Source organism: Cyprinodon variegatus, unplaced genomic scaffold (assembly GCF_000732505.1).
Source record: "Cyprinodon variegatus isolate N-32 unplaced genomic scaffold, C_variegatus-1.0 Scaffold38, whole genome shotgun sequence".
Taxonomy (NCBI): Eukaryota; Metazoa; Chordata; class Actinopteri; order Cyprinodontiformes; family Cyprinodontidae; genus Cyprinodon; species Cyprinodon variegatus.
Window position 1 is genome coordinate 1,928,108 of NW_015150491.1, and position 26,610 is coordinate 1,954,717.

The 26,610-nt window shown below is 36.0% G+C and overlaps 5 protein-coding genes across 8 annotated transcripts in view; 1 reads left to right on the forward strand and 4 right to left on the reverse strand.

Moving 5' to 3' along the window:
- The window catches only part of tmem181 (transmembrane protein 181), a 9,861-nt gene extending 1,919 nt beyond the window's left edge, over positions 1–7,942 (forward strand). The window contains exons 1-17 of one of the 2 annotated variants that reach the window (XM_015369433.1): positions 25–153; positions 363–466; positions 1,762–1,829; positions 3,092–3,182; positions 3,259–3,377; positions 3,513–3,629; positions 3,714–3,794; positions 3,896–3,995; positions 5,467–5,597; positions 5,681–5,772; positions 5,844–5,901; positions 5,980–6,082; positions 6,186–6,237; positions 6,315–6,397; positions 6,485–6,574; positions 6,656–6,722; positions 6,814–7,942. In XM_015369433.1, the coding sequence (XP_015224919.1) occupies positions 146–153; positions 363–466; positions 1,762–1,829; positions 3,092–3,182; positions 3,259–3,377; positions 3,513–3,629; positions 3,714–3,794; positions 3,896–3,995; positions 5,467–5,597; positions 5,681–5,772; positions 5,844–5,901; positions 5,980–6,082; positions 6,186–6,237; positions 6,315–6,397; positions 6,485–6,574; positions 6,656–6,722; positions 6,814–6,898 (1,449 nt within the window). In that variant the 5' untranslated portion in view covers positions 25–145 and the 3' untranslated portion in view covers positions 6,899–7,942. Of the gene's footprint in view, positions 1–24; positions 154–362; positions 467–1,761; positions 1,830–3,091; positions 3,183–3,258; positions 3,378–3,512; positions 3,630–3,713; positions 3,795–3,895; positions 3,996–5,466; positions 5,598–5,680; positions 5,773–5,843; positions 5,902–5,979; positions 6,083–6,185; positions 6,238–6,314; positions 6,398–6,484; positions 6,575–6,655; positions 6,723–6,813 lie in introns of those variants that run through there. The other variant, XM_015369426.1, reaches the window with a different exon arrangement.
- Positions 7,943–7,981: 39 nt separating this feature from the next.
- dynlt1 (dynein, light chain, Tctex-type 1) lies at positions 7,982–9,689 on the reverse strand. The gene is made up of 5 exons (XM_015369746.1): positions 9,648–9,689; positions 9,427–9,468; positions 9,038–9,161; positions 8,881–8,958; positions 7,982–8,136 (listed from the first exon to the last, which is right to left on the reverse strand). Exons 1-5 carry the CDS (start codon positions 9,672–9,674, stop codon positions 8,066–8,068), a joined length of 342 nt encoding a protein of 113 aa, XP_015225232.1. The 5' UTR covers positions 9,675–9,689; the 3' UTR covers positions 7,982–8,065.
- A 1,172-nt stretch (positions 9,690–10,861) lies between these two features.
- On the reverse strand, positions 10,862–12,359 carry gtf2h5 (general transcription factor IIH subunit 5). Its single transcript, XM_015369716.1, has 3 exons — positions 12,246–12,359; positions 12,019–12,103; positions 10,862–11,139 (listed from the first exon to the last, which is right to left on the reverse strand). Exons 2-3 carry the CDS (start codon positions 12,051–12,053, stop codon positions 10,959–10,961), a joined length of 216 nt encoding a protein of 71 aa, XP_015225202.1. The 5' UTR covers positions 12,054–12,103; positions 12,246–12,359; the 3' UTR covers positions 10,862–10,958.
- Positions 12,360–13,378: 1,019 nt separating this feature from the next.
- Positions 13,379–21,089, reverse strand: serac1 (serine active site containing 1). Of its 3 annotated transcripts, none has more exons than XM_015369497.1 (17): positions 21,014–21,085; positions 20,502–20,610; positions 19,422–19,458; positions 19,192–19,334; positions 18,738–18,827; positions 18,080–18,211; positions 17,884–18,005; positions 16,327–16,455; positions 16,106–16,219; positions 15,859–16,021; positions 15,592–15,742; positions 15,347–15,488; positions 15,091–15,191; positions 14,799–14,896; positions 14,504–14,686; positions 14,284–14,427; positions 13,379–14,195 (listed from the first exon to the last, which is right to left on the reverse strand). In XM_015369497.1, exons 2-17 carry the CDS (start codon positions 20,593–20,595, stop codon positions 14,059–14,061), a joined length of 1,980 nt encoding a protein of 659 aa, XP_015224983.1. In that variant the 5' UTR covers positions 20,596–20,610; positions 21,014–21,085; the 3' UTR covers positions 13,379–14,058. The 3 variants fall into 3 exon arrangements, with proteins under 3 accessions (XP_015224983.1, XP_015224990.1, XP_015224976.1); XM_015369504.1 differs by having other exon boundaries at positions 20,940–21,049; XM_015369490.1 differs by having other exon boundaries at positions 13,380–14,195; positions 20,988–21,089.
- Positions 21,090–22,633: 1,544 nt separating this feature from the next.
- On the reverse strand, positions 22,634–26,401 carry LOC107081334 (myc target protein 1 homolog). The gene is made up of 2 exons (XM_015369534.1): positions 26,073–26,401; positions 22,634–24,256 (listed from the first exon to the last, which is right to left on the reverse strand). The coding sequence occupies exons 1-2, from the start codon at positions 26,125–26,127 to the stop codon at positions 23,706–23,708; spliced, it is 606 nt and encodes a 201-aa protein (XP_015225020.1). The 5' UTR covers positions 26,128–26,401; the 3' UTR covers positions 22,634–23,705.
- Positions 26,402–26,610: the final 209 nt, after the last annotated feature.

The window sequence follows — 26,610 nt, forward strand, 5'->3', positions numbered from 1 at the left end:
TCAATCTCCGGTCACGTGGTTCAGGCCCTTCCCATTCCATGACGTAGACTCCTAAGCAGCAGCAGGCTGCAGTTGGTACACGGATGTGGATTCACGACGAAAAACTATCACTTTATCGTTCTGTCGAGTTTGTAAACTTGAATAAATGGAGCGGTAAGTGTCGCTCACCCCCAGGGAACATTCTGCTTGACGCTAGACTTTCTAAAGATAGGCGTTTAAACGCCACATCTGTCAGGGCTGTTAGCTTCAAGTAACATGGACGCTGTAGTGTTGACATATCCGGCTCAAACCAAACAGCAGATTTAATACATTTATTGCTTTTGTGTTTTATAAATCTAATTACTTTTTTTTTTTGGTGACAGGCTGGCCCCCATGCGGCTCTATACTTTGTCTAAAAGACATTTTGTTCTGGTCTTCGTGGTGTTCCTGATATGCTTTGGCCTCACAGTCTTCATTGGGCTTGCAGGTACGTATGATGGAGCTAAATGATGCTCAGCAGTGATCACTTTCTGAGAAGTGAGACAAATTTATTCTTAGTCACATGTTAGGTAAAATGCTGCCTGAAAAATGTATTTGTGAATTACTTGTAATATCCTGTGTTTTAGCATGTTAACCAAATAATTCCTGCTGCACTCAATGCTTATGTGGACAAAAAACTAAATGCTCAAGTCAAATTTGGAAATCTTCCTGGTTTCCCCTTCAAATAGGATAAAGATTTATATATATAGATGGGTCGGTAATCACCTTTAATAATGAGCATGTTGCTTTTTTGGTATCTTACTTAATGATTAAAACTACTGTTATGTGTTGACCTGCTTCATTTGGAAATCAAAATGTTATGTTCAATTCTGGTTTCAATAAACAAGCCCAATGATCACATTGAACAAAGAGCTATAGTCAGATGTTCTGTTATTTTTTTATTCTATGTTTAGTGACGACTAGTTTAAAATAATTTGAATTTTATGACAATTATTCCATATGCTCTATAGGCTTAGAATAATGACAAAACATAAAAGTTTTAAGAAGAGAAAGCACAGATTTTCTTCTATTTTATCTAGCAAAATAAAAACAGAGGCCAAACTAATGACAGAAACAAATATCTAATGACATTTCTGGTTCTTTAATGTCATTTTGGTGTTAGTGGAACCTTCTAGTGGTCCGGCACACCTGGATGCCTCCCCTTGATGGTTTTCAGGACATATTTGTGTAAAAAAGAGACACTTGGGCAGATCCAGACCATTCTGGCTTTTGATGTTGGCTGCTGCCATCAGTGAGCCAGCAGAGAAGTTTGTTACCTTGGAGACTAAACCTGGGCTATTGAGAGACAAGAAGTAATCCTGCTTAGGGCCAAGGTCATCCAGCTGTTTGATCCCCAAACATCTGTGGAAAAAAGCTACTGTATCAAAATTCAACCCAGAACAGACAGGCAGCGGAAACCATATCATATGTTTATTAAGGGTGTATTAAATGTTAAGGTCCTTGTTGCTGCCTTGGATTCCCCAGAACAAGCTTGAGGGATGTTTTGGTTTCCCTTATCCACCACACATCAGATAAAGGTAGGGCAGTGATGGACAGGGGCTACATTTTGATGAAGAATAATCAGTGATAAAAGAGTGAAAGTTTCTGGATTCACAAAAAAGAGCTGCATCTCTGATGCTAGCGGTAATAAAGTTATTCAGCATCAACAGTCCATCTCCTTCATCCCACATGTGACATCTTGATTTGACTTAAACTAATTTCTGTGTTTGTTTACCTCTTTAGGTCCAGAGATTATTGCAGAGCAGGAGCATAATGGTGATCAGTTAGTGGCCAAAAATGTTTCTGTGAAGGTGAGACATCACTACAATAACAGACTGTATAGAGGCAACGTTATACACGTCTAATAACAGCAACACGGTGAACTTCAGCTTTGGTTTGTTATCTGTCAACCTAAAATATTTATTTTCTGTTAAGATCAAAATAAGCATTAATAATAATAATAATCATAATAATAAGAAAGGCTTTATTCAGCCTTGAAAATCATTTTAAGGTGTGAGAAATTATTTCAATGAATCCTTTTCCAGTTGACAGCATAAAGATAAATTCTAACATGTTTTAATGTGTTTCATTTTAATGGACATAAACAAACAGCAAAGAAAAACAATCAACACAAATATAGAGTTAATATAAAAAACTTGTGTGAATAAATAGGAAAATCATTAAAAAGGAATTGCTAATAAAAAATGTTGCATGTTTCATTTTAAACAGTTTTAATAAACATCTTAAAAATATGAGAAGAAGATCTAAAGTATGGTTTATTTTTTTCAAATTCACAACATTTTATAATTCCAAAGAGCAACTTAGGTCTGGTTCAGTTATATTGTTAAATAAAAATAAGTAATAGAAATTGTTAAAAGACAGCGGTACTCTTATTATGTAATGATTTTAGTGTAGATGTTTGTAGTATTAGTATATTAATATGAAGGCAAAAATAAGACATGAAAAGGATATGTTTATGTTGCATTATCATAAGTATTGTAATATAGACTATTTAGATTATATTATTATTGTTTAGATCTGAGTTGATTTGAAACTTGTTCCTAAGACATGGAGTAAAGAAATAAGGAAGTTTCAATATTAAGTGGTATTATTTTAAATTCTTTTATTTGGACCTGGTTTCTGCAATATTGGTAATATTTTAAAAGAAGCTTAGAATATTTAGAGGTGACTTATTCCAGCTGCTCCAGTAGAGAACAACATGCGGTGTTTTCCTTGGAAAAATGTGGTTCTTCTGTATAATATGCAGAGTATAATCTTTCCAATAAAAAAAAAAAAAACAACGGACAATTATCAGGAATGTCAAGAGATAATGTTTTTAGCCATATTCCTAAGAATAATCCATGACATGATGTGCTTAGAGGGTTATTTTTTATTATTTGTGCTCTCTGAAGTCAGAAGGAATGATTAAACAATAATAAAAAACCAATAAACTTCCCTAAGTACACAAAAAAAACAGTGACAAAAAGAGTAAAAAATTAACTTTTTAAAATATTTTATAATACATTGATTTAATCCAATCAAATTAATTGTGATGTTGATGTTTTGTTTTCAGACGGGGCCTTTTAATTTAGTTTCTCCACCTCTGACCACCTATAACCAGCAGCTGTGGCTGACCCTTGTGATTCAGACCGGAAACAACAACAGTGGGTATTTCTTAATGCTTATATAGCTTCTGAACAAACTAGCTTAGTAAAACAAATTCACCTCTGTCTCATACAGTGAAAGACTTCAAGCAGCCCTTTGAGATCAATGTGGATCTTAAAGGAGTGAGGCAGGACGCCAGCGTGATTCGCATCAAGACTGTTGAGAGGAAAATGCGGACTCTGCACTGTGGAGCAGTAAGTATGGCTCGGCTTTGGGCTGCCTCTAGTTTCCAAACGATTGTCCATAAAATAGTGAAGACAGTTCAGAGTAATAGTGTGTTGTAGATTTTCAGTAAAGTCATGCAGTGTTTTATTTTTATTTTTTTTTAGATATGTGATGAGATCATTGTGCTGCATCTGGGTTACATGAACTACACTCAGTATCAGGTTACAGTCAGCTTCAAAGACCTTGAAAATGTCTCCTATGAAATCAAGGTTAAATTTGTGGTAGGTGTAAATCTATAAAAATAATATTAATTTATGTTTTATACTGGTCAATTGCTGTTCTAAACAATATTCCCCCCTCTCTAGTGGAAAACGTACAATCCCACCTTCTCTCAAGTGGAAATTTGGTTCCGTTTTGTCTTTGTGGTTTTGACTTTTATGGTAACGGTAAGAGCGCTTGTTTTTTCTAAAAAGTATTTAAGCGTACCAGCTCAGTCTGACAGTATTAAACAAAGGGTGACGGTCAATATTTTCCCTTGATCTTCTAGTGTATGTTTGCACATTCTCTGAGGAAGTTCTCCATGAGGGATTGGGGCATCGAGCAGAAGTGGATGTCTGTTCTGCTTCCTTTGTTGCTGCTCTACAATGGTGAGTTTTCATTAATATCAGATTTTACTGTTAAACATTCATCCATCTATTTTAGTTCAAAGTTTAGCGATAAGGAGTAAAGATTTTTCAATTATACTTGCAGTAACCTCGTAAGCTTGTTTCACTTTTTTAAAATCACAACATATATTGGAGGTTTAACTAACAGAAGAGGTGCATAGAACACAGTTGCTAAGAACTGTGGGAGTACTTTGCACTTTTGTCTGTTACAGATATTTCTCATCTTAGAAGCAGCAAAATGCATGTTTAGAATATACTGAATTAATTTTTACCGTTTTAAAACTCAAATCAGCCCTGATTTAGTGAAGTTATAAATATTTCAAAGATTCTTGTCATTGCACACACAAGACAAATACACAAGATTTAAGCAGCTTAATGCCATTAATGGAAGGTATGGGTCATTTCTGAGTTGACTTATTTTATCACATTTTAATGTGCTTATGCTTCATGATGGCCAACAGCTTTGTCTGACCACTTGTTGCTTATTTATTAAAGGTATAGTGAAGGATTTTCGCTAATTTTTTAAAAGACCGGCCCTCTCCACTTAAAAAAAATAAAAAATAAATGCAAATGCACAAACCTGTACCCACTCCCCAGAGGGAACGCCTATTAAACGTGTTTGAGAGCGTGCAAGAGCCAGTTTCTCCTCGTGCATGCTTGTTTAAAAGTTGCTGTTTCCATCGCTAAGACAAGCTTACTTTCCAAAAACAGATTTGCAATTTTTCCCCTATGTCAGACATTTAAGTGAAAATGGGGAGGAGCGCGTAGGACGACCTTACATAAGCATATGACCAGAATGATTGACAACCAGGAGGACCACTTATTTTGATGATCCACCTTTAAGTATAATTTCTGACACAGTTGATGCATACAAAATCTCAGCCGGACTATATAATCAGAAGGGATTAGAGTCCCTTTTAAACTGAGGCTGTATAATAGTTGAAAATGTAAAACAGTGACGTTGCGTATTATAATGATATCAGTTGCAGTATGTGCCTATTTCATACTTATCATGTTTTTCCTGAGCTGTCAGACCTTTAGCATCAGGAGGAGAGCAGTTTATCTGCTGTGTAATCATTTGCTGCCGTGAGACTCCAATAGCCGGCAATACGCAGGTTTATAAGACTTAGATTATATCAGCAAACATTAAAACATCCGCTATTAATACTTAACACACTGATAGCCATGAAATGTTTGGCTTATATTGTTGCAACCTTAATTTGAACCTAAATAACAGAATAAGAATTGCCTTGAAAAGTAATTAGATTTTTTTTATTAGGCTCATGTATGAAATTACACACTTTTAAAAAAATGTTGAATCCTTATAAACATTTGAGTATTTTCTCAAACCACATGCTAGACATAAATTCCAACAACCAGTTTAACCAGTAAACATTTTTCCTTTGAGTAAATGTTTATTTAAAAGAAGTGTTTTCTTTATTTCTTTTGTCAGATCCATTCTTCCCGCTGTCATTCCTGGTGAACAGTTGGTTTCCAGGAACCTTAGATGCTTTTTTCCAGGCTCTCTTCCTGTGTGCTCTGCTCCTCTTCTGGCTCTGTGTCTACCATGGCATCAGGGTTCAAGTGAGTGCAGCTACTCTTTGCATAAAAGCAATAACGACCCCCCCATCTCAAGCTTATTTTACCCCATTATCATTCCTACATAGGGCGAGAGGAAATTCCTCACCTTCTACCTTCCGAAGCTGGTCATCGTAGGTCTGCTGTGGCTGTCGGCCGTCACACTTGGCATATGGCAGACGTAAGTCACACCCCTAATGCACCCGGCCTCATTTCAACTTCAAACAGAATTAAATTTTGTTTTTCCTCCAGGGTTAATGAGCTCCAGGATCCCACCTTTTCCATCAATCTGGATATTGCAAACTTCCAGGTAAATCTGGTGCATTTAAACAATTGTACCAATGTTGATGCAGTCAAGCATTAACCACCTCCTCTGATCCTTCTGCAGGGGATGAAGGTGTTCTTCCTCATTGTGGTTGCCTTCTACATCCTCTACCTGATATTCCTGCTTGTGCGAGCTTGTTCCGAACTAAAGAATATGCCTTACTCAGGTATCCCATCATCACTCACTTCTTTGTATTTGATTGAGTATTGGGTTGGCAATAATCGGCAAAACATGGCAGCATTAATGAGCGAGATCTCTGTCATTTGCAGATCTTCGACTCAAGTTTTTGACAGCACTGACGTTTGTAGTCCTTGTTATAAGGTAGTTATGAAAAACAAAAATTTTTTAGATAAATATTTAGATTTTCTTTTTTAATAATGTTTTTTTTTCTTCCCCAGCATGGTTATTCTGTACTTGAGGTTTGGTGCCAAGGCTCTTCAAGATAACTTTGTGGCTGAATTATCGACCCATTATCATAACTATATCCTTTCTGTTTTGTTCTGTGTCAGTTTAAAATGTTTATAATCTGTGTTAGAAAACTACATTTTGTCCTTAATTCCTGTTTTACCAGCTGAATTTTTATCCTTCTATGGCCTGCTCAACTTTTATTTGTACACATTAGCGTTTGTGTACTCTCCCTCGAAAAATGCCCTGTATGGTAGGTGAAATCTTCAGGTACACTGGTGTTTCTTTTGGCTGTAGAATAATTTCATTTGTTGTGTAAATCTGACTTCCTCAGACTCTCAGCTGAAGGATAACCCCGCCTTCTCCATGGTAAACGACTCAGATGATGAAGTCATTTATGGGTAATCTTTTCTGAAACCTTTTGCCCTTTTTCCAGGGATGTGGTATATGCCATCAGATGCAAACCTAACAGATCTGTGTGCTTCTGTACAGGAGTGATTATGAGGACTTGCCTTTACAGAACGGACGTGCTAACAAAGTAACAACAAAGTACCAGGATGACAGCGACAGCGACTGATCAAAAATAAAACATCTCGTCTCTCCAGGGTTGGAAACGTTGAAGATTCAGGGCAGATTATCATTTGTGTTTGCAAACGAGGCATCTGCTTCTGTAAATAAAATATTATACTCTGTATATAGATATATATATTTTTAAAAGGAAGATAAACTACATCTCCACTGAATGTACTGTACTTTCGAAAGTGAGTGAACCGCTCACACGGCGGCATTACTAATGTAAAGCGACAGTTTTTACTGGATTGTAAACAGTTTTCTCAGCATATCTGGCTCTTCTTTTCAATCTCATCATTTGGAAGAAAGGGAAAAGTGCCGCTACAAGTTGGTTGGTCGGGTAAAAACATTTTAGTTTCTGGTTAAACCACTGTATTCCATTTTGTATCATTCCTTTTTGCGTTTCTGAGTAGAAACCACTGAAAGATGCACATCAGTAACCCCTCAGCTTAGATGGCAGGCAAATTCCTCTGGAAAAACATTCATTAAACCTCTTTATTCTCAGATAAAAACACATGAGGAGCCTTAATTTCAACAGGTACCACCACTATCACCACTTTTGAAAGGCAGATGTAAATGTGCACTTTTCTCACCTGATATGTATTTTGCCATGAAGTGATTTGATTTTGACTGATCAGTTTTTCCGGATTCTTTCTACTAACAAGCCGCTTGGTTAACTTATCGCAGCATGTACAGATCATATTGAAAAGTTTCACCTTAAGGTCTTTAAATCAAAACTTTAACTGTATTGCCAATGTTCTACTTGCCTCCCTTTCATGTTTTTATGAGTCCGGAGCTTATGGACAAAGACAGCCAAAACAAATGTGTTCCTGTTTATTACAGGTGTTTTAATCAAGATGGTGCCTTGTCTTTACCCCTTTCCCTCTGAATAAGCTCCCATCTCAGATCTGTAAATATAAATATATAAAAAAAATCATTGTAAATGTTGCTTATGTTGGCTAAACATGGTTATTTTTTAATTTGTTTTCCTTTTTCGGTTAAAGGCTGTACATGTGGCAGTGTCTTAATGTGCAAATAAAGCAAAGTGGATAAAGACATAAGATCTATTTAATTGCACTTACTGTATCATTACAAAGTTAAAAAAAAAAAAAATGGATCAAGTATTCTGCTTTCGGAAAACAAGAAGAAATTCAACAGATTTGCTATTGCAGCTTCAGATAGCCAGGCCGAACACGCTGACCTGGACATACATGGAGTCCTTTTCCCATTTCACCATACAGCTTCCTGTTGGATGAAAGATAAGGTTGAGAAAAAGATTTGTCCTGTTTTCTTTTTTTTGTTTCAGATCAAACCTCATTGAACACTTTTTTATGATTTCATGTATTAAAGAAAAAAGTGATCCAACCTGATCCTATTTGAGAAAGTAATTTCCATTCAAACCTAATAAACATTCATACCCTACTTGGTGGCAGAACTGTTGGAAAAGGGGACATTTGTTTTACTCATCTTTGCTTAATTGTTTTAATGCAGTTATATGTTGGCCTGGGCTTTGACTAGGCCAGTCCAAAACCTTCACTGCTTAATTTTAATCTGTCGGCTTCCTAAGCCAAAAGATGGGTTAGGCAGATGACATAGACTTTGTTTTTTAACTCTTCTGAAATTATCTAATGTATTGCTTTTAGAGATCTTTCAGCAATTTTTATGTTTATTTATAGACAAGATAGTAAAGAGGCTTTGATGTTGTTGGTGAAATAAAAAAAATGTGGTTAATCAGTTATAGGAAAATTTAATGTAGGGGAATCCTTTTTCACATAGACAGTATTTATCTCTCAATAAATACATATCAGTTGTCTGATATTGAAATTTGATTATCTGAACCTGTTTTGTATAACAAAAAAAAAAAAAAAAAAATAGGAAACCTTGTATAAAAATGAACATTTTAAAACCATTAGTACAATATTAATCTAAAACTATTAAAAACAACGCTTGTAAACTGTATGATAATTTTAAAAAAAGAAGTGTTTTTACCATCAGAACTGTTGTCCCAGAAGCAGCTGGTGGCTGTTTGCTGCCCTGCTCCATTCTTCTGCATGATGAAGCAGTTTACTAAAGAAAGAAAAAAAAAAAAAAAAATGTCACACACAGAAAAGAAGCAACGTTATTCAATTATAGGGAATCTACATACCGATGTACTTGTAAGGCTTTCCGAGCTTGCTGAGACGAAGGAGGCACTGCTCCACCACATTGGTGCTCCACTGGTTCACCCTGCTGTGCTTGTAGGAGTTTTCTCCAATCACCGTCTCTAAAGTCTTTACAGAACCCAACAACGTTAACGAGATAGAGTAAATTCTTAGAAAGATTTAAATAGCTGGAGTGTGTGTTTTTTCCCTAATTTTGGACGTCCCCAAATATTAAACTTCGAAAAGAAATGTGCATAGCAACCGTTAAGAGTCCTTAGCAACCAGTCATTCTTACAGTAATCACAAATTTGTAAGTTAAGGATTCTATTCACCTCCGAAAAACATTGCGAGGATTAAACAACAACAAAACTAGAACTGCCGATATTTTGCTTACATCTTTTATGATTTTGTTCACATCTTCAACGTCGAACACCGTCTGTTGAGGGGGGAAAAATAGCTTAACAAGCTAGCAAAGCCAAGCAGCTACACGGGTGAAGAAATGTCCCTTTTAACATCCTTAACACACATTTAAACCTTTAAACCATATAAATACAGGATTTCGTAAACCTAACTGATTCCCTTTAGTTAGAGAAATATTTCTAAGAAACATCCTACCTGCTCATCCGTAAGGTAATCATCCATGGTTGTTACGATCCTCAAACCGGAAACAAGATCACAGTAAATTTATTCTCTTCAAAATAAAATAAAATGGTCTCATGGGGAAAAAAACATTAACAAATATATATTTTTTGATATACTCTTTTTTTTTTTACTCAAAATAGTTAAGGAAATTAATTTTATTTGTTCTCGTTGTTTATTTTTCTCCCTCTCGTATAAGCTTAGTCAAAGGAGTCAGAAACCTGATCAGAAAAGCAAAAAAAAAAAAAGAATGCAACAAGTTCACTCAGTAAACACATTATCATTTAGTTTTATTACCATACAGTTGAAATTAAGTTTATATGTATATTTAGGTTATAAGTAAAAAAAAAAAAAAAAAAATATTTACAAAATAGCAGAGACTTATTTTGAAATTAAAATGACCGGAAGTCGAGCACAGTAGTTATTACTGCTAGCTTTGAGAGGTTAACGGGGTTTTTTTTGCCTACTATGAATCGATTAAAGAAACAGTTGAATTCTACCATGTTCTGCTAAGTTTTTAAATTGTACTTTTTTAATTTTTTAATCATGTGATATAGTTACTTTCGAAGACACCTGAATAAAATACATGTTCAAACAATATTGAAAACGCAAATTTAGGGGTTATCTGTAATTTCAAGCTTGATCAGTAGAGGGAGACAAACCTTACAGTTTGAGCAAGATTATATTTTTTGGGTTTGTCATTGGACACAGAAAAATCTTTTCGCTAGATTCTGACATTTACACAATAAACCAATAAGTATACAACTGCTAGAAAACGTTAACTATATGCCTATTTTCTTTCTAAATAAAGTATTTGTCTGGATTTTAAGAGAAATACAAAACAGTGACCTCTTCAAAACCAAAAAGGAAACAATTTTTGGGGGAAAAATAGTAGTATATTATAGTTCTCTCTAAAACAATAGTTTGAAATAATAATTTCCACCATCAGTTTTTGACTTTACCAAATTCCCTAATATTTTCTGCTTGAAGAAATAAAAATACCATTTTGGGGTATTATTTTTTTTTTTTACTGTGGCTTAATAATCAATAAACCGACACCTTCCTCCAAATATTTTGTCAAGCCAGATATTGTTTCTACCACTATTATGAAGCTTTTAATTTGGGATATTACCGTGCATAATTAAGCCACTTCATCAGACAGCATGAAAAGAAAGAACTTGCAAAGCAACTACAGCGTAAATGAGTTTATTTATAAAAAATCCAAGAAAGAATCTGCAATCTAAATGAAAAAAATAGCAGGAGTTCTTGAAAAGAAAACAAAAAGGGTTATTTTTGTGTGATGGGAAATGAATTCTGGTCCATTAACTCTCCAACTCTCTCCTGGAGGGTTTGGACCACCTCTGCCAGGATAAAAAGATGCGTGTCATCCAGATCTTTTAGGATGAACTTCTTTCCCAAAGCCATCGTTTCGTCGAGGTAGAGGAGGAACTGTTTCATGGCGGGATCACTGGTCCACAGAGGAAATGGGGAAGAGAAAGGAAAAAAATTATACATAAAAACTTAAAGCCACTATATAAAAGAAAGATAACAGTAAAATTATCAGATCTGCAGTGATCATACAGATTTACTTGTAGCTGAAAAGTGCAATACTCTCAATACAGTGGCTACTCTGGGAAAAAGTTAATTCAATGTATTAATAGCCTTAATTTGTTATCCAGCAGAAATTAAAATTACATCCAAAGACACAAAATTAAACAAAAAATAGAAGATTCTCTCTGCTGTCGATCTTTAATATGTTTGTAGCTTTCTAAGCAGGACTTGGCACCTTCCTAAGCAGCAAAAAGCAACATGTTTTAAGGACCATTGAATCACTTTTTTATTGGGCTGCCAACTAGCCTGGTATAGTTCAATATCTATAGTTATCAATGATATAACAGTAAAATCACCAACATACATTACAGCAAGGGCGGCAAGATATGGCTGAAAATCTAGTCTCTAATTTTTTTTTCTTCTACCAAATCTGGCTGATTTTATCTTGTGAACATCTTGATAGAAGTGTTGGCCTTATCTTTCATCCTGGAGGGAATTTTGAGCAGTAATTAATTTTAAGCCATAATCAATGTGAAATGTAGTTCAACTCAGTAGAAATAAATCAGGTTTTAATTGTTTTCTCATTTAAGTAGATGCCCAAATTTGATATTAATCTGAAAACACTCAAATAAGCTGTGAACCATTGCCTTCATTGTAAAACTCATTTTACCTGGTCATTTATTGTGTAAAAACACACAACAAATGTACATAGAAGGCAAATCGTATCAGAGATGAACCTATATTTAGACATTTCCAAAACAAAACAAAAATAATAATAAATAAATAGAAGACTCACCATTCAACAAGAACTCCTTTGTGGACATTAACCATTTTGGCAACAAGATGATCAACAATGTAGCTCCTCAGCTGCAACTAAGAGGCTAAAAGAAAATACGAGCAGAGAACAGAAGTTATATGTTGTTAGAAATTAGCTAATGTTAACACGCAATAATTCCGCATTAAATGTACTCGAATCAATAACACGGTTTCAAATGCCAAACACCCCGTTTTCCATCCACATACCTCAATATATTGAAGATTAATGAACACATATGATCAAAGGTTTGTCTTAGGGCAACGCTAGCAAAAGCTTCCAGTTATAGAAATGTACGGCGCACAACAAGGGACAAACTTCTTCTTCTTGATTTTTAATCGCTGTTGGAACGCAAACGTTTGGCGCATTACCGCCACCAACCAGTAAGGGGTGTGGATAGCTAAAAAAAAAACGACAAAAAAAAAAACTGGTAAAACAAAAACGAATAAAATCTAAAATAAATCAAGACGACTTTCTGAATTTTTCGTTGTAGACTGATTAATGATAAATTTGAATCTGAGCAAACTACGGCTCTGACAAGGGACAAACTTCTCATCATACGGGTTTTCATTAACCCTTTCTATCCATTTGAGGAATGTTAATTTGTTTATAGTAACTGGGCGAAATTTTAATATTATTGTTGGATTTTTTTTCTTTATAAATAATAACTAGACACTGAAAACAAACTATGGACGATACTCTGAGGAAATTGTTCTTCCGCTCTACAGAACATAATAAGAAAAACAAACATTTAGGATGATGATTAGATTTATTCCTAAATAAGATTTAAAATCTGATTCTTTTAGGTATTATTAAAAGGCCATTTTATGCTTTGCTACTTGAACAGTTTTAGCAAGCAGGCAATTTATTCATGCTGTACTTCTTTTGTTTTTTAAAGTTATGCGTTTTGGCAAGAACATATGTATTAGAATATTTTATAGCCATTTACAAATAACTTAATGTTTTGATTATTTGTACATATTATTCAATGTTTGTTACTTCAAGCATTTCTTCTACACTGGTTGCATTTAATAGTTGATCATCTGTAGCAGATTGGTTTATCTCCTACTTGTTCATCTTCCACCTTTTAGTTTTGTTTTTTGGTCCGTTTACTTTATATAATCATTTTCATGGTGTATGTGTGTGTAGTATTTGCCCATCTGTTTTAAACCTTTCTAAACTTTGTGCTACAATGGGCGTTGATGTTATGTTAAACTATTTAAATACTGGCATTTTACAACAGTAAACCTGTACCTATCTTTCAAGTTCAATTTCTAAGCTTTGTTTAAAAAAAAAAAGAGAGTAATTCTTAAGGATGTTTAGATTTTTCATCATACATATTTTAATAGACAAAGGTGTGTTTACTTCCTGCTGTTATCACCAACACTGCAGGTTTCTTATGACAGTTCTATTGTACAAGAGGTCCAAAGTGGTGCATCAAGAAAAAAAAGGAAACAATTCTCCAGCTTCACTCATTTCTAACATTTATTGTCATTAATCTGCTTTTTATAGTAGTTTTTGTGCCACAAATCCAACTTGAATAGACTTCAAAAACACCAGGAGAGCTGATCTGATAGCTCAGGGCCTACTGGAGTCGGGCTCAGAAGGGAGCGCATTTTGGCACAAAATCTGTACAATTTATAAATATAAAAATACATTTAAAATCAATATTCTGGTCCCAATCACTGAGATGTATTATTAGAGCTTAGAATAATTTGCTGCATGTGCAAGAATGAGCTTAGTTGTAAACAAAGTAATGGAGTCTTGTAAAAATTAAACCCATCAGAATGTGTCCAATTTACATGAAATAAACACATAAAATAATTCCAACTTATTTAGCACAGGTCAGGTTTTTTCAGACATCAATGGGTAAAAAAAGGTTTCATTTCACTTCTCACATTAGTGATTGGCAGATGCCTATGTTAATGTGCCATAAGAAGGAAAGGCGTTTTAGGTTTAAGGGTGGAGGGTCAGTTTTAAGTGCATACTGGGCTGCATTTTTTTTGTGCTTATGTATTTGAGTCACTGGCTGATGAAACGCTGCAGTGCTTCTTGGATGAACTGCAGACTGCGTCTGTATAGAAACGAGTCCTTCTTCTCTGGCTTGCAAATGTTGAGGTGATCAACATCCACCTCAATAAGCTCCCCAAGGCCGAGGTCTGAACAAAACACAAAAAAATAACAAATAAAAAACACTCAAGATGAGAAGTAAAGGAAACGTGTCGCCTACTCACAAGTGCTACATACCTGCTGACTGCTTTGGTACCACCAGAATCTTGATCATGGGGCCGATGATGGTGGGCCGGGTCTCTGCAAAGCTCAGCACCTTGATTTCATTTTCTTTGGCAAAATTAAGGAAGCCTTCATTCAGACAGTGGAGGGCTGGTGAGTCTGAACAAAGACAGATATTTACTTTTTTTCAGAGACTAAAAGAAACCCAGTTTTGCAGCTGAGAATTAAAACTCACCCCTACAAAGTTCCCTGACTTCTATAGAGGGAAAAAGGAGGTATCTGACATTGACAGAGTACTCTGCCATGAAGGTGCCACGGTGAGGAACACTATAGAACAAAACTCCCTTAGTGTTCTTCAATAATCCCTGCAGATCTGGGTCATCAGCTGCATCCAGCAGCATTTTCTTCACAAGCAGGCCTAACGGATACATCAAGCACAAGAGGGCGCACAAGCAACAAATACGTTCAGTTAAATGTAACAAATGGAGGGGAAAAAATGGAGGATATCTGATATGTTTGTGGCAGAATACCTCCCATACTATGAGCCACCCAGACCACAGGTCTTTCTCCAACTCCTGCAAGCTTTAATTTATTTAGCAGCTCCCGGCTTCTGTATGCCAATGACTTCCTGATGAGATAAAAAATAAATTAATAAATAAATTAAAGGCTTTTCTCCTCTTTGCCAAAAACCAAATTGATATCTTTGAATATGCTTTGCATTCAGACTGACTCCTATTCCCTAGAATTTCAATTTTATTTACATACATCAACATAAAAATTATGTTCTGCTACCATATGAGATTAAAGACATCATGTTCTCACCTTTGATTCTCAGCAGGACACTTAGCCATCCAGTCGCTAAGATGACTGTCATACTCCACAGACAGTACTCTCAGGTTTGGACAGTCAGCTGCCAGCCAAGACTACATAGAAACAGAGTAACGAGTGCAAAGATTTATTTATCCAAACATCAACAAAACAGCTCCTGAATTATCCGAGTATCTTCTAGAGGCAGAGGTTTCATTTCCCTGTTTCCCTTTAAACTTGCTGAACACCCATCAAGAGGAGCATGCATTACCTTTGGCCAGCACTCTGTGTAATCATCTAGATCTTCAGCTTCATTTTCTTCTCCCAGTGTGTTGCGGTCCCTCTGCCTCCATGTTTTAAAAGCTGCTCCTAGAATCCCATGGATGAACAGCACATCTGCTTTGATAGGTTGGCTGCAAATGGACCAAGTCAAAGATGACGGTTGGATTTTATGTAAAATCAATAAAAACTAACCAAATTTTTTTTTTGAAGCATAAACTTTAACCATTCTCCTACTTGCCACGCGTTTGTGGGTGGAGGATGTAGATGCCATCTTGGTATTTCTCCCTCAATGTCTCCCTGTCCAGGTTGGCCAAAGCTCGAGCCGCATGAGACGCCTGAATTGCATGAGGAGACTGCAACATCTCGGCCAGGACGGAAACCCAACCTAAACGTAGGTAAAACATCATCAAGCAGAAAGCCTGTAATCTATGTCCGGGTAGGAAACCGCCTCTTTTTATGGTGACATCATAAACCGCTCACGCAGAATTATTATGAACTTACCGGACTGGACTATGGCCTGGTGAATCCCTTCGTTTAGTGCCAGGTTTCCTATGATACGAACAATGTTCCTCTGAATCTTTTGGGATTCCTTTCTGAGCTGATAAAGTCTCTGAAGAATCTGCAGACCTCCATTTGCAACTATGTGGTCACAGTGACTCTGTACCTGCAGACAATAAATCCATCACGTTCTAAAAGATTCAACTCACCCTAGTTAAAAAAAGATTAACCTGTTTTGATATGCAATAACCTTTGAGTGCTGCACAAGTGCTTGCAGGCAGAAGGACTCCACTTTTTCTGAGGGAACAGAAGTGAGGCTCTGGGCATAAGGAAGCCCATTACCCCCAAAACACCACAGTCCACCCTGCAACATCAATAGCCACAGCAAATCAAAGTATTATTTTTTTACTTTTCCAAATATTCTCCTAATAAATCCTTTTATGAACATGTGCATGCATGTGTTTATGTCACCCTTTGTGCTGCCATAGACTGACTGCTCTCCCTAAGCGCCAGAGAGGTGAAGTACTGCACACATCTGTCGACTTCAGACAGAGGAAGAGACGCTAAGAGCTGCCGTAGAGCATCCTCTGCTGACATACCCTAAGAAGAAAACACAATAAAGTTAAAATCATGCAGATATGGAAATTAAAAGTATCCACACCCCCTGTGCAAAAAAACATTTAAATAATTATTCTATTACAGCAACCTAAGGGAAAGCTTTAAAAATGCATTATATCTCTTCTTCAACTACCTCTGCTGGTTTTCTACAGGAGTTTAGAGAGGAAGGTTGATTTATTTCTGGTGAAGCCATTTTGTATTGATCATCATTCTGCCTGAAAACTCAGTGATTATCAATTTTCAGTTCTTTTGTTAGAGTTTTTCATTCAAATATTTTTTGATGCCATGTACTCTAACAAGGATCCCAAGGCCTTTAATAGAGAAGAAGGCCCGCAGCATCATGGATCCTGCTCCACATCTATCAACACCTCCAAACGTTGAGACTTCACGATGCATCATTTTCCAACAGAAATCTATCAACAAATTTCAGACCCAAGTTTTATTTACCTTACCAGCCTGCTTACAGTATATGGTCTGAACATACATGTGATAAATGGTTCAACCTGGCAGGAATAGGGCCCTATAAAATCTGTTTTAATTTTTGAAAATTCCGTTTTTTCCATTTTAATTTTTGCGAATTCATTTTTTTACCCTTTACTGTTATTTCAGTCGTAAAAAGAATGTGCTTTTAATGTTAATGGTTAAAATGTACACTATTAAAATAGGAATGACCTTAAATTTATTGAGCTAAAAAAACACATTTACTCAGTACTTTTACTGCATGATGCAACATAACACTGCACTCTAAGTAATAACAAAATATTAATGGTTAAGAACCAATGGTTATAAATAAAAGTGCTAAAATAGGACCTCTCAATTTCAGAATTATAAAGTATTTCATAAAGAATCATATTTTCCATACAGTACATTAAAGTGCATAAGAAACAAGGCAAAATACAGCAAGTATGTAAGCATCGTGTTTCTCAACTTTTTCGCCGAAAGCGCAAACTATGGAGAGCCACTTTGCGACTTTTCAATGTTTTGATGGGGGAGGGTGAGCGGAAATGACAGAGCGGGAGGGGTTGTGTCGCCCAGATTTGCATCCCCCTGCGATTCCGTCCGCGATTCCGTGATCGCAGAAATTATAGGGCCCTACAGGAAGCATCTAAAATTAACCCTTTGTTATTTATACTCAAGGGTAACTGAAAAACTTAATTGCTAAATAACATTTTTTCAAATGTTTTTATCTAATTGATAAATTTGAATTTAAATGAAATGTAATATTCCCCACAGAATAAATTTAATTGCACTAAAAATTAGATTTTTCCTCCATCTTCAGTGTGAAATTGACCTACTGCGGCACAAAAGCTTTTAACACGCTGTGCAAAGGAATGCCAATAGATTCCTCCATGACTGTATATGAGGTTGCTGGATGATGTTAATAAGTAACTCCTAAACTAAAATACATACATCCTCTAAATTAGGCAGTGCAGGCGGCTGTCGGAAGAATCGCAGGTCCACTTGAGGAGTTCGAGCCAGACCAACTACTGTCCGCTGATCGATGACCTGAGCTGCTGTCTGATACTGGTAATCTGTAACAGACAACAGATTAGTAATCCAGTACCAAATGACTTGAGGTAATCGGAGGCCAATGAGTGTGCTTTACCTTGCCAGTGGGGATTTTCTGCAAGCTCCTGGACAGCCTGAAGTCTGATGGCTTTGTTAGGAGATTGGGCCTTCTTAAGCAGAACCCATAACCCAACTTCATGTGGGTCTGCATCAACGTGACTAAAGTGCTCTTAGAAACACAAACACAATTAATAAACTTACCAAGTTTATCTACACAATAACAGAACATGTACCACTAACAGTGCTAAGTAAACAACGGTGCAACAGATAGTCTACATCTAACTACCTTAACATCTAAATCTATGCAACTGCTTTTAGATAAAAAAAAAAGCCAGGAGATACATTACTAACCTTGGAGCAGAAAGCTTTGCCCTGTTACCTTGGCAGCTTATAATTTGGAAAAGTTCAAATGTTATTTACTTTTATCTTGAATACAAGTTTATGAAAACTACAAAAAAAAAGTATTGTGTCGACTGTAGACTTAACGCATTATTGCAGAAAGTATGGAATACTCAAAAACAGGATGTTCATGTCTAAGGCAGGTGTTTCCTTGGCTCTCTGCCCTCATAAAAACAGTCAGCTGTAGTGTCAAGTAAAATAACTTTTCTGCTTCTATATACAGTAAAATCACATACCTTCCTTTAAATAAAAGATTTTCTTTTGTGCATACCTTGTAGAAGCTTTACATTTCTTACCATCTAATGACTTTAGAAGAAGCTTAGAGGATAACTCCAGAAACCTTCTGGCTGCTCTGTGAAGTTCTTTTCTTGTTTTTTGTGTGAACTCTGTGAAATACGTGCATAAAGAGTAAATTAATTTAAACAATGAGAATTTTCTAAAGTTGAGCAGAACATTTAGTGTCAGTGTGCATTTCCATTAAATGACTCCAGTTGGTATTTTGCTTTAAAACATTGACCTTGGGTTAAAAAGTGAGAACAGACAGAAAAAACCAGACAGGAAATAGAAAGAGGAAGGAAAGACAGAGGGAAATGATACCAGATGTTTTGGTCTACCAGGTATGCAAGAACTCATGTCCAAAATACATGAGGACACACAGACAGACCTAATATGACAGATGGCTAACACACCTTAGCGACTACATTTTTAGCACAAAAAGGCTTTATTCACTTATTTAAACAAAATCATCACCTGCAGATAGATGATCCTGTTCAGCAGAGGGAGTGGCTCTGAGATAAACGTAGGATTTGTATTTTTCTTGAAGAATTGCACTGGTGTCGATGGTCACAGCCTTATCTAAGGCGACTACTTCATAAGTAATAAATAAACAACCCCTAAAAAGAGGGAAAACAATATTTCAGACACTATAGAACAAAAAACACAAATTAAGTTGAAAACTTCAGGATAATACAGCAACTCACCCAAACACAACTGCGCCAGTAACTTTAGCTATTTTTCCTAAATTTTGTGTGAAAGGAAATCAGTATTAGCAAACAGGTAGAGCCGAGGACACCCCTACCTCAAAGAAAAAAATTGTTTTCAGAGAATATGGAACAATGTCTAAACTGGGAAATAGAATACAGGGATTTGAAAATAACTGAACATGAGAAATATAAATGTTTTTTTTACATAGTGACTTTTTCTTCATTATAAAAAAGAAAGATCTTAGAGTTTCACACAGCTAAATTATCAGACAACAGGTTAACATGCTAAGTTATAATAAACCTATTTAGAAATCTGTAAAACATTATCATTTTCCTGTAATTTACATCTCCATTCTTCTTATGTTTGTTATATCAAATTAAATCCCAACAAAATAAAATCAAAAGGAAATAAAGTTTTTAAAATCGCTTTACAATTTTGGATAGTAGCTATAAAAAAAAAAATCACACAAAATCCAGTTTACAAAATCTATTCATCTTCTCGGTTCTAAAATGTGACAAAACTCCAAGTCCAACATGTGGACAGAGTGGCAGAACTGATGTTTTCCAGAATAATTAATCTAATTAAGACAGTTCCTCCGTGGACATAGTTATAATCTTCATTCTGTACTTGGCAAAGATTTGGAAATGAAATGAGAGCAGTGTCCTTCAGCTAAGAGCAAAGTGTAATATTTTGATAAGGCTGGATCCATGGATGTCTAATCATCTGCTCATGTGTGTGATGTAAAATAAGATGATGTGGCAGACTGAAGATGTATAAAATGTCTTTTTAACTGTTAATGAGGGCCACTTCCTGAGAGGTGAGCAGCTGCCTTCTTTACATTCTAAGCAATTTATCTGATCTGAGTAAGATCACAATTTCTATCAGAATCAGTTGTCACGTCTCCGGGTTATTTAATGCATATAAGTTATGAAGTGTTATTTAAAGAGTTTGTCCCGAGTGATCTCTTTCCAGGGAAAAGAACCAGAGAGATGCATACACAGAGCCTATCTTTATCACCTTTAACTAGCTGTGGATGATCAACATTGTGGCTAAACTGTTACTGACTGATGTCTTACTTAAATGATTCCACTGAAGCACTTTATTCACACCATGAGGCCCAGCTGTGCTCAATCTTCTGCAGTGGATCAAACGGAGAGCTGCTACAGACATCCTCCACTTCTCTCTCTGTACATCAATCAAACCAAAGAAAAGAAAAATTATTTCTCACACCAAGGATATAAATGTGTCACATGACAGCCGACAGAGCAAAGTTTCAACAGGCTAACAATAGCTAACTTAGCATAGCTTCATTTGAAATTATCTTACATCGACTCTCAAATGTATTAACAAAGATGAATCCCATCGTTTCACACGATTCGACACACCTAATTGTAGGGAAGCTAACACAGATAAACGCCCCTATAATCTTTAGCCACAGGAAGCTACAACCGGTTAGCTAGCTAACTGTTTCAGCTCGAAATAACGGTCAGATATAACTGGCATTAAAAGCTAACCTGTGAAAAATTGTTGGGTTGCTTTCAATACCTAAAGATTATAGTTACCTGAAGTAATAAAGGGCGATTATTACGAGAATTTAGATGTCTTCTGCGTCTGAGGCTAGTATCTTCTCTGGAAAACGTCTCACAAATAATACGTCATCAACCGCAAAGCTATTCCTGTCTGATGTCACACCTTTGACCAAAATATTACCACCGAGCAAACTTGGGTAAGCACATGTCTCTTTATTAAACGATTCTTTATGTTGTTTCTTTTTTTTAATGCTAAATAATCCCATTTAAACTTTTTATGTTTTATTTAAAAGCAACCACATTTTCATCCAAACCTTTAAAAAATGACCTTAAGTGATAGTTTTAACAAACATTCTGATAGTATTTACAGTCAACATCTGTTAAACTTCAAAGCATTTAGTTTTTTACTTTCATACATGGAATATTCTGACGTACTAATCCTAGTAAAACGATGACATGACAAAAAAAGACATTACAACCATGTTAAATATTTTTATTGATGTTTTTCTTATATAAAATTAATGTTAAAATGCCCAAAAGAAACTGACAGATTTAATATTTGATACCAACAAAATACAATTATACGAGATACCAGTTTAATCCCTGCTTAATCCAGTGCAGTCGAGTTCAGTTTATACCATTTGGTAGGAAGATTGCAAAGTTGCATCACAGCCATTAACTTTGCAGCAATCCCTTACACTGCAGAGATTGCTGCATATCTGTAAAACTTGCTGCATTGTGTGAAGGGCAGTCATTGTTGGCTTTTAGTCCTCAGTAATGGTGTGGATGGTTACACACCATCGTGTACTGTATCTTCTTCTCTCTCTGCTTCAATTAATGTCACTGAAAAATGTCCACCAGAAAGTTGTACAAAATAACTTTGTGATCTTGGAAAAAATAAACAAAAACAATTCCCCAATTTTGCAGCTTTTTATCCCGTTTGTGTTTCCTGGGTTACAGCCATGCAAATTATAATATAATTATTGTATATTATACAGTTTTACAATATAATTATTATGTTGTGCTGAAATATCTGTACTGCACCTTAAACAAGTTTTGTATTTGTAGTGAAATCATGTCATCATATTTATAAAATATCTTATTATTTCACCCCTTTGCTAGTTTGTGTTCCTCTTTGGAGTCCTTTGTCCCTATATAATTAAATTAAGTGTAGGCTTAAGTTATCTTAAAGAAATTTCCTCTTATGTACAGTTAAATTTAAAAGTATGGGATTTTCATAAAGCTTTGTGTCTCTAATAAGATTTATTTGAATTGTATTTCTGATTATGTCTATTGATGTTTATGTAAGATGAGAAATCCAATCTTATTTTTGTAGATATTATTCATTTAAGTTACATTGCCACCCGTTTTAATAAGAGTGTATTACTGAAAATGATTTTAGTGTTCTGATTGTCAAATAAGGTATTAAATAGCACCCAGGTGAGTATGAAGTGATGCATGGTTGGTATAAAAACTACTGTGGCAGACAGCTGCAGTTTGTTTCAGTAGAAGACTATAGGATCTATTAAAATGTACAAAGTGTGTGAAAACAATTATAAATTTAGCATACATTTCTTTATACCTGCAAAAACATGAAACCACAAAGGATCAAGAAACCACAACAGGCCAGCCTATGGTGATGTAATGCAGTAACTGAAACACACTAGAAATAAAGAAGGAGGCATCAATTGTGCGCCTTTATTCTGCTGTTATGTGATGTGTTCAGGGTCCAGGCTTTGGTCAGAGGTAGGACTATGACATTATTGTTCCCAAAAGATGACGTATTTGTTAACCACAAGGAATCCAACAAATGCCAACTCATGCAGGTGCTTAAAAATGTCCTTTTAATACTATAAAATACTGTTTTTTTGACATATCAATTTATAAAAAATTAAAATAAAAAATTTTAATCCTTTGTTAAACCTTGGATAGCTCACATACCTCAATAATGAAGTATTTTTGTACATGGGAATTCCCGTTTTTCTATTTATAATACATAATGTACCTGATATGCTCAATTATTCCCAATTTCTTACTTCTATGGTTATAAGTATCTCGTAATAATGTTTAGTTTTTTTCTAGTCAATGTAAAATTCTTACAATACTTAAAATATCTATATTTTAACAGCTTTAAAATTAAAGATCTAAAGAAAAAAACGAAGAAAAGAGTTTAGCATTTCTAGCAATAGTACAATGATTTTTTACATCTTGTGCTCTCACACACTTTGTACTTCAATCACTAGATATCCATTAAATGATGAGGGAAATTCGAAACACACAGTTTTGAATCCATCCACAAAGGCTGACTCTTAAAGAACAGAAATGTGCATTAAAATAACCATTGGGTCTATTTAACCCTGCCTTAAGTTTAGTTTCACATATTTTCTTCCTTCTTATTTTAGCCCTGTGTGCATCTTGTAATAATATTGTTTCTTGTTGCAAGATTTGGAATTTTGGGTATACAGTGAAGTAACAGCCTCCCATGCAAACATGATCATCTAAGTCTGAGACAAATCTAAATACTAACTAAGAATCCATAGTAGGGTTTATTTATTTATCCAGGAATTTGCCTGTTTCATATGTGTTATGTATTTTGTAGCTAATGGAGCGTAAATAAGAATTAAATTTTTTCTAAAAGGGTGTTGGGTTGATCAGGTTTTAGATCCTCACTGTTTATCTCATCATCCAAGTCAGTAAAAACTCAAAGAATCCATCAGGGTTTATAATTTTTTTTAAGTGTTATCATTCCTCTCAGGTACATGTCTCCTGATAAGCCCTGATGATGCTCTCATAAGCCGGAGGTGGGGTCTGCGTCACACCCAAACCCCTCAGTCCATTGTTCCCCCAGAATGACTCTGGTCTAGAACGGTTGGCAGCTGGTCCTGCTGCGGCTGAAGCCGACCCGGCTGACGTGGTCAGAGGTGGAGTACGAGGCAGCGTGGTCTGACTCCCCTCCTCAGCCTCTCTCGCAATCTGGCTGCACTGGATAAGGGGGTGGAAGGTAGAGGCCCTGAAGCTGGATTTGTGCCCCACTGCGTCCAGGTGATCTGGGGAAGATGTCGGACGGTGGAAGCTGAACGCTGCGCTTAATAAGCTGTTGTTGCTGCGACGTTCGTAGCTGCTGCTGCTGCGGTTGAAGCCCTGGCGACCTTGGGGGGAGTTTTTGGAGCGGCGGGGTGGGCGACGGGTGATTTTGGCAGAGCCTGCTTTGCGTCGGGACATCCAGGTTAGGATCACATAAACTGTGGCACCCAGCAGTAACCCCACAGCGACGGATACACAGAAAGCTATGATTAAAGGAGCTGTGAAAAGAAACATTAAAAACACTCTTAGTATTCTGTAGAGTCATTTTTTTATCTCCATAAAAGACATATGATCACTTTTTTAGATCAGGACTTATAGTTTTCATAACATGAAATGTGTTTTTGAATCTGCTTCCATTTACTCTGTTATACCTCTGCAAAAACGAGCAATATTTTGCCTTCAGAAGTCATTTAATAGTAAAAGGAGTCTGCTTTTGAGAAATATCATCTCAGTTTTAATGCTGACTTTTCTGTTGAGGGTTTCCAGATTTCTGAGAACAAACAGCATCACAAAGACAAAACAAATAAGCCCATAGGTTAGGGAGGAAGTTTTGAACAACAATTGTTTAATTAGGAGTAGGGCTGAAACAATTAATCAAATGAATCGTAATTAATCGAATATTTAAATAATCCTCAACTAATTTAGAAATTGATTAATTGTTAACTGGATTACATAGACTGTAAAACACACCTTTAGCTGACAGAGCGACTCACATTGAGCAGCAATTCTATCAAAATTGTGAAAAAAAAGTAAAAAGTCTTTTAATGGGCCTTTTGCTATCAAAATATGAAACGAAAAAATAATCAACAGATGAATCAATTTGCAAAATAATTGCTAGTTGCAGCCTCAATTAGGAGCATTAATCAGATAGAAAGTCAAAAAAGTAGAGGAGCTGGTATAGATCCAAAGCTGAGGGGATTTGATCAGATAAGGTCAAAGTTAAACTTTCTGGCCCACATGCTGACAGTTGGATATGGTTGAAATCACACAGTCTTAATGGAGAAACATGGTAATGGCTCCATCATGCTGCTAGGATCCTTTTCTTCGGAAGAGAAAGGAAGGCTGACTCCAGTTTTTAAGATGATGGATTGAAATACAGAAAAACTGCTAAAAAAAACAACTTGTAACTGAAGTTAAGGTTTAACCTTCAGCATGTTAACCAAATCAGTGTACCCCAACTTTAAAATACAACGGTTGACCTTTAAGGCTAGACTTGAAAATTGATATTTGCAACATTCTCCTTCTAACCTGATTGAACTTGAGGCATTTCCAAAGAACACAGTAAGAAGTCTTTGGTTCATTAATGTGCAAATCTTGTAAAGACATAAAACCTTTAGCTATAAATGAAGCAAAAAGTGGCTTTATAGAGGATTAAGGGAATTCAAACATAATTCTTGTCTTATATTGCATTTCTTTGCTGATGGTGGTCAGATGGCCCAGTCGTGCCAGAGTACAGCAGCCTCACTATTGTCAGTGCGCCCCAAGGCAGCTGTGGCTACAATGTAGTTTGCCACCATCAGTGTGGTAGTGAATGGGTGAATGACTGAATGAAATGTAAAGCGCTTTGGTCAAGCCTCCCGACTTGGAAAAGCGCTAAGTACAGGCCATTTGTTATTTTACAATTCTAAACTATTTTGTGTTGATCTAATCCATTCAAATACCTCTAAAATACACTGACTCTGCAGAACTAAAGAGAAAAATCTGCAATATTAGAACTGTGACATTTTCTGTCATATTATTACGCAGAATTTTGCACACATAAAAAGTGCAGAAGTTAAATAACAGCTGAAAATGAGGTTTGGGGGGAAAAAAAGAATTTTTACCACAATGATCCATTTGAGAAGTGTGATAAGACTGGAGTTAGCAGTCTTTAAAACAAAGGTTTGTTTGGATTTATTTTGGTAGACTAACCCAGACAAACATGTTGTAACCATTTAAGCTGTAATTAAAGCTGAGATTCTTGAGTAAAGCCAAAGGCGCCAATTAAAGACACCACATCAGACAGAGAGGAAGTAGAAAAGTTTGAAAACTCACCGCTATCAAAGGACTTCAGTATGTCCAGAATGACATTTGTGCTGTTTCCATCCATGACAAGAAAAGAGACTGATCCCTCGTACAGTCGTTCTTATAAACTCCTGTTCCCCCTCTTCTCTACAATCTCTTTGTCTGTGTGTTTCCTCTCTTCTAATGGATTTTCCTGTCTTTTTCAGCCTTGTCCCTTTTCCTGTTTTCCTACTTTCTCTCCCCCTGCTGCTTCACTCACTTTCTCTGAGACTCTTTCCGAGAGAGGCTGCACTCCGAGGCACGCAGGACCAACGGCAAACCCTGGCAGTCATCTTGTTTATGGAAGTGGAAAACTACGATGTCACATTTCCTGCTTTTCTGCTTGAAATTAGCAACAGGAGTGGCTTATCTTAGCAGGACAGAGATCCTGGAGGTGGGCAGGCAGGGTGTTTCTGTAATCACTTCCTTTCCCATCACTTCCTCAAGGTTGATTAATGGGAGAAGACAAAAAGTTCATGGAAGGAGTCAGTCCTTCTGCTTTCACCAAAGAAGATTTATAAATAATTGA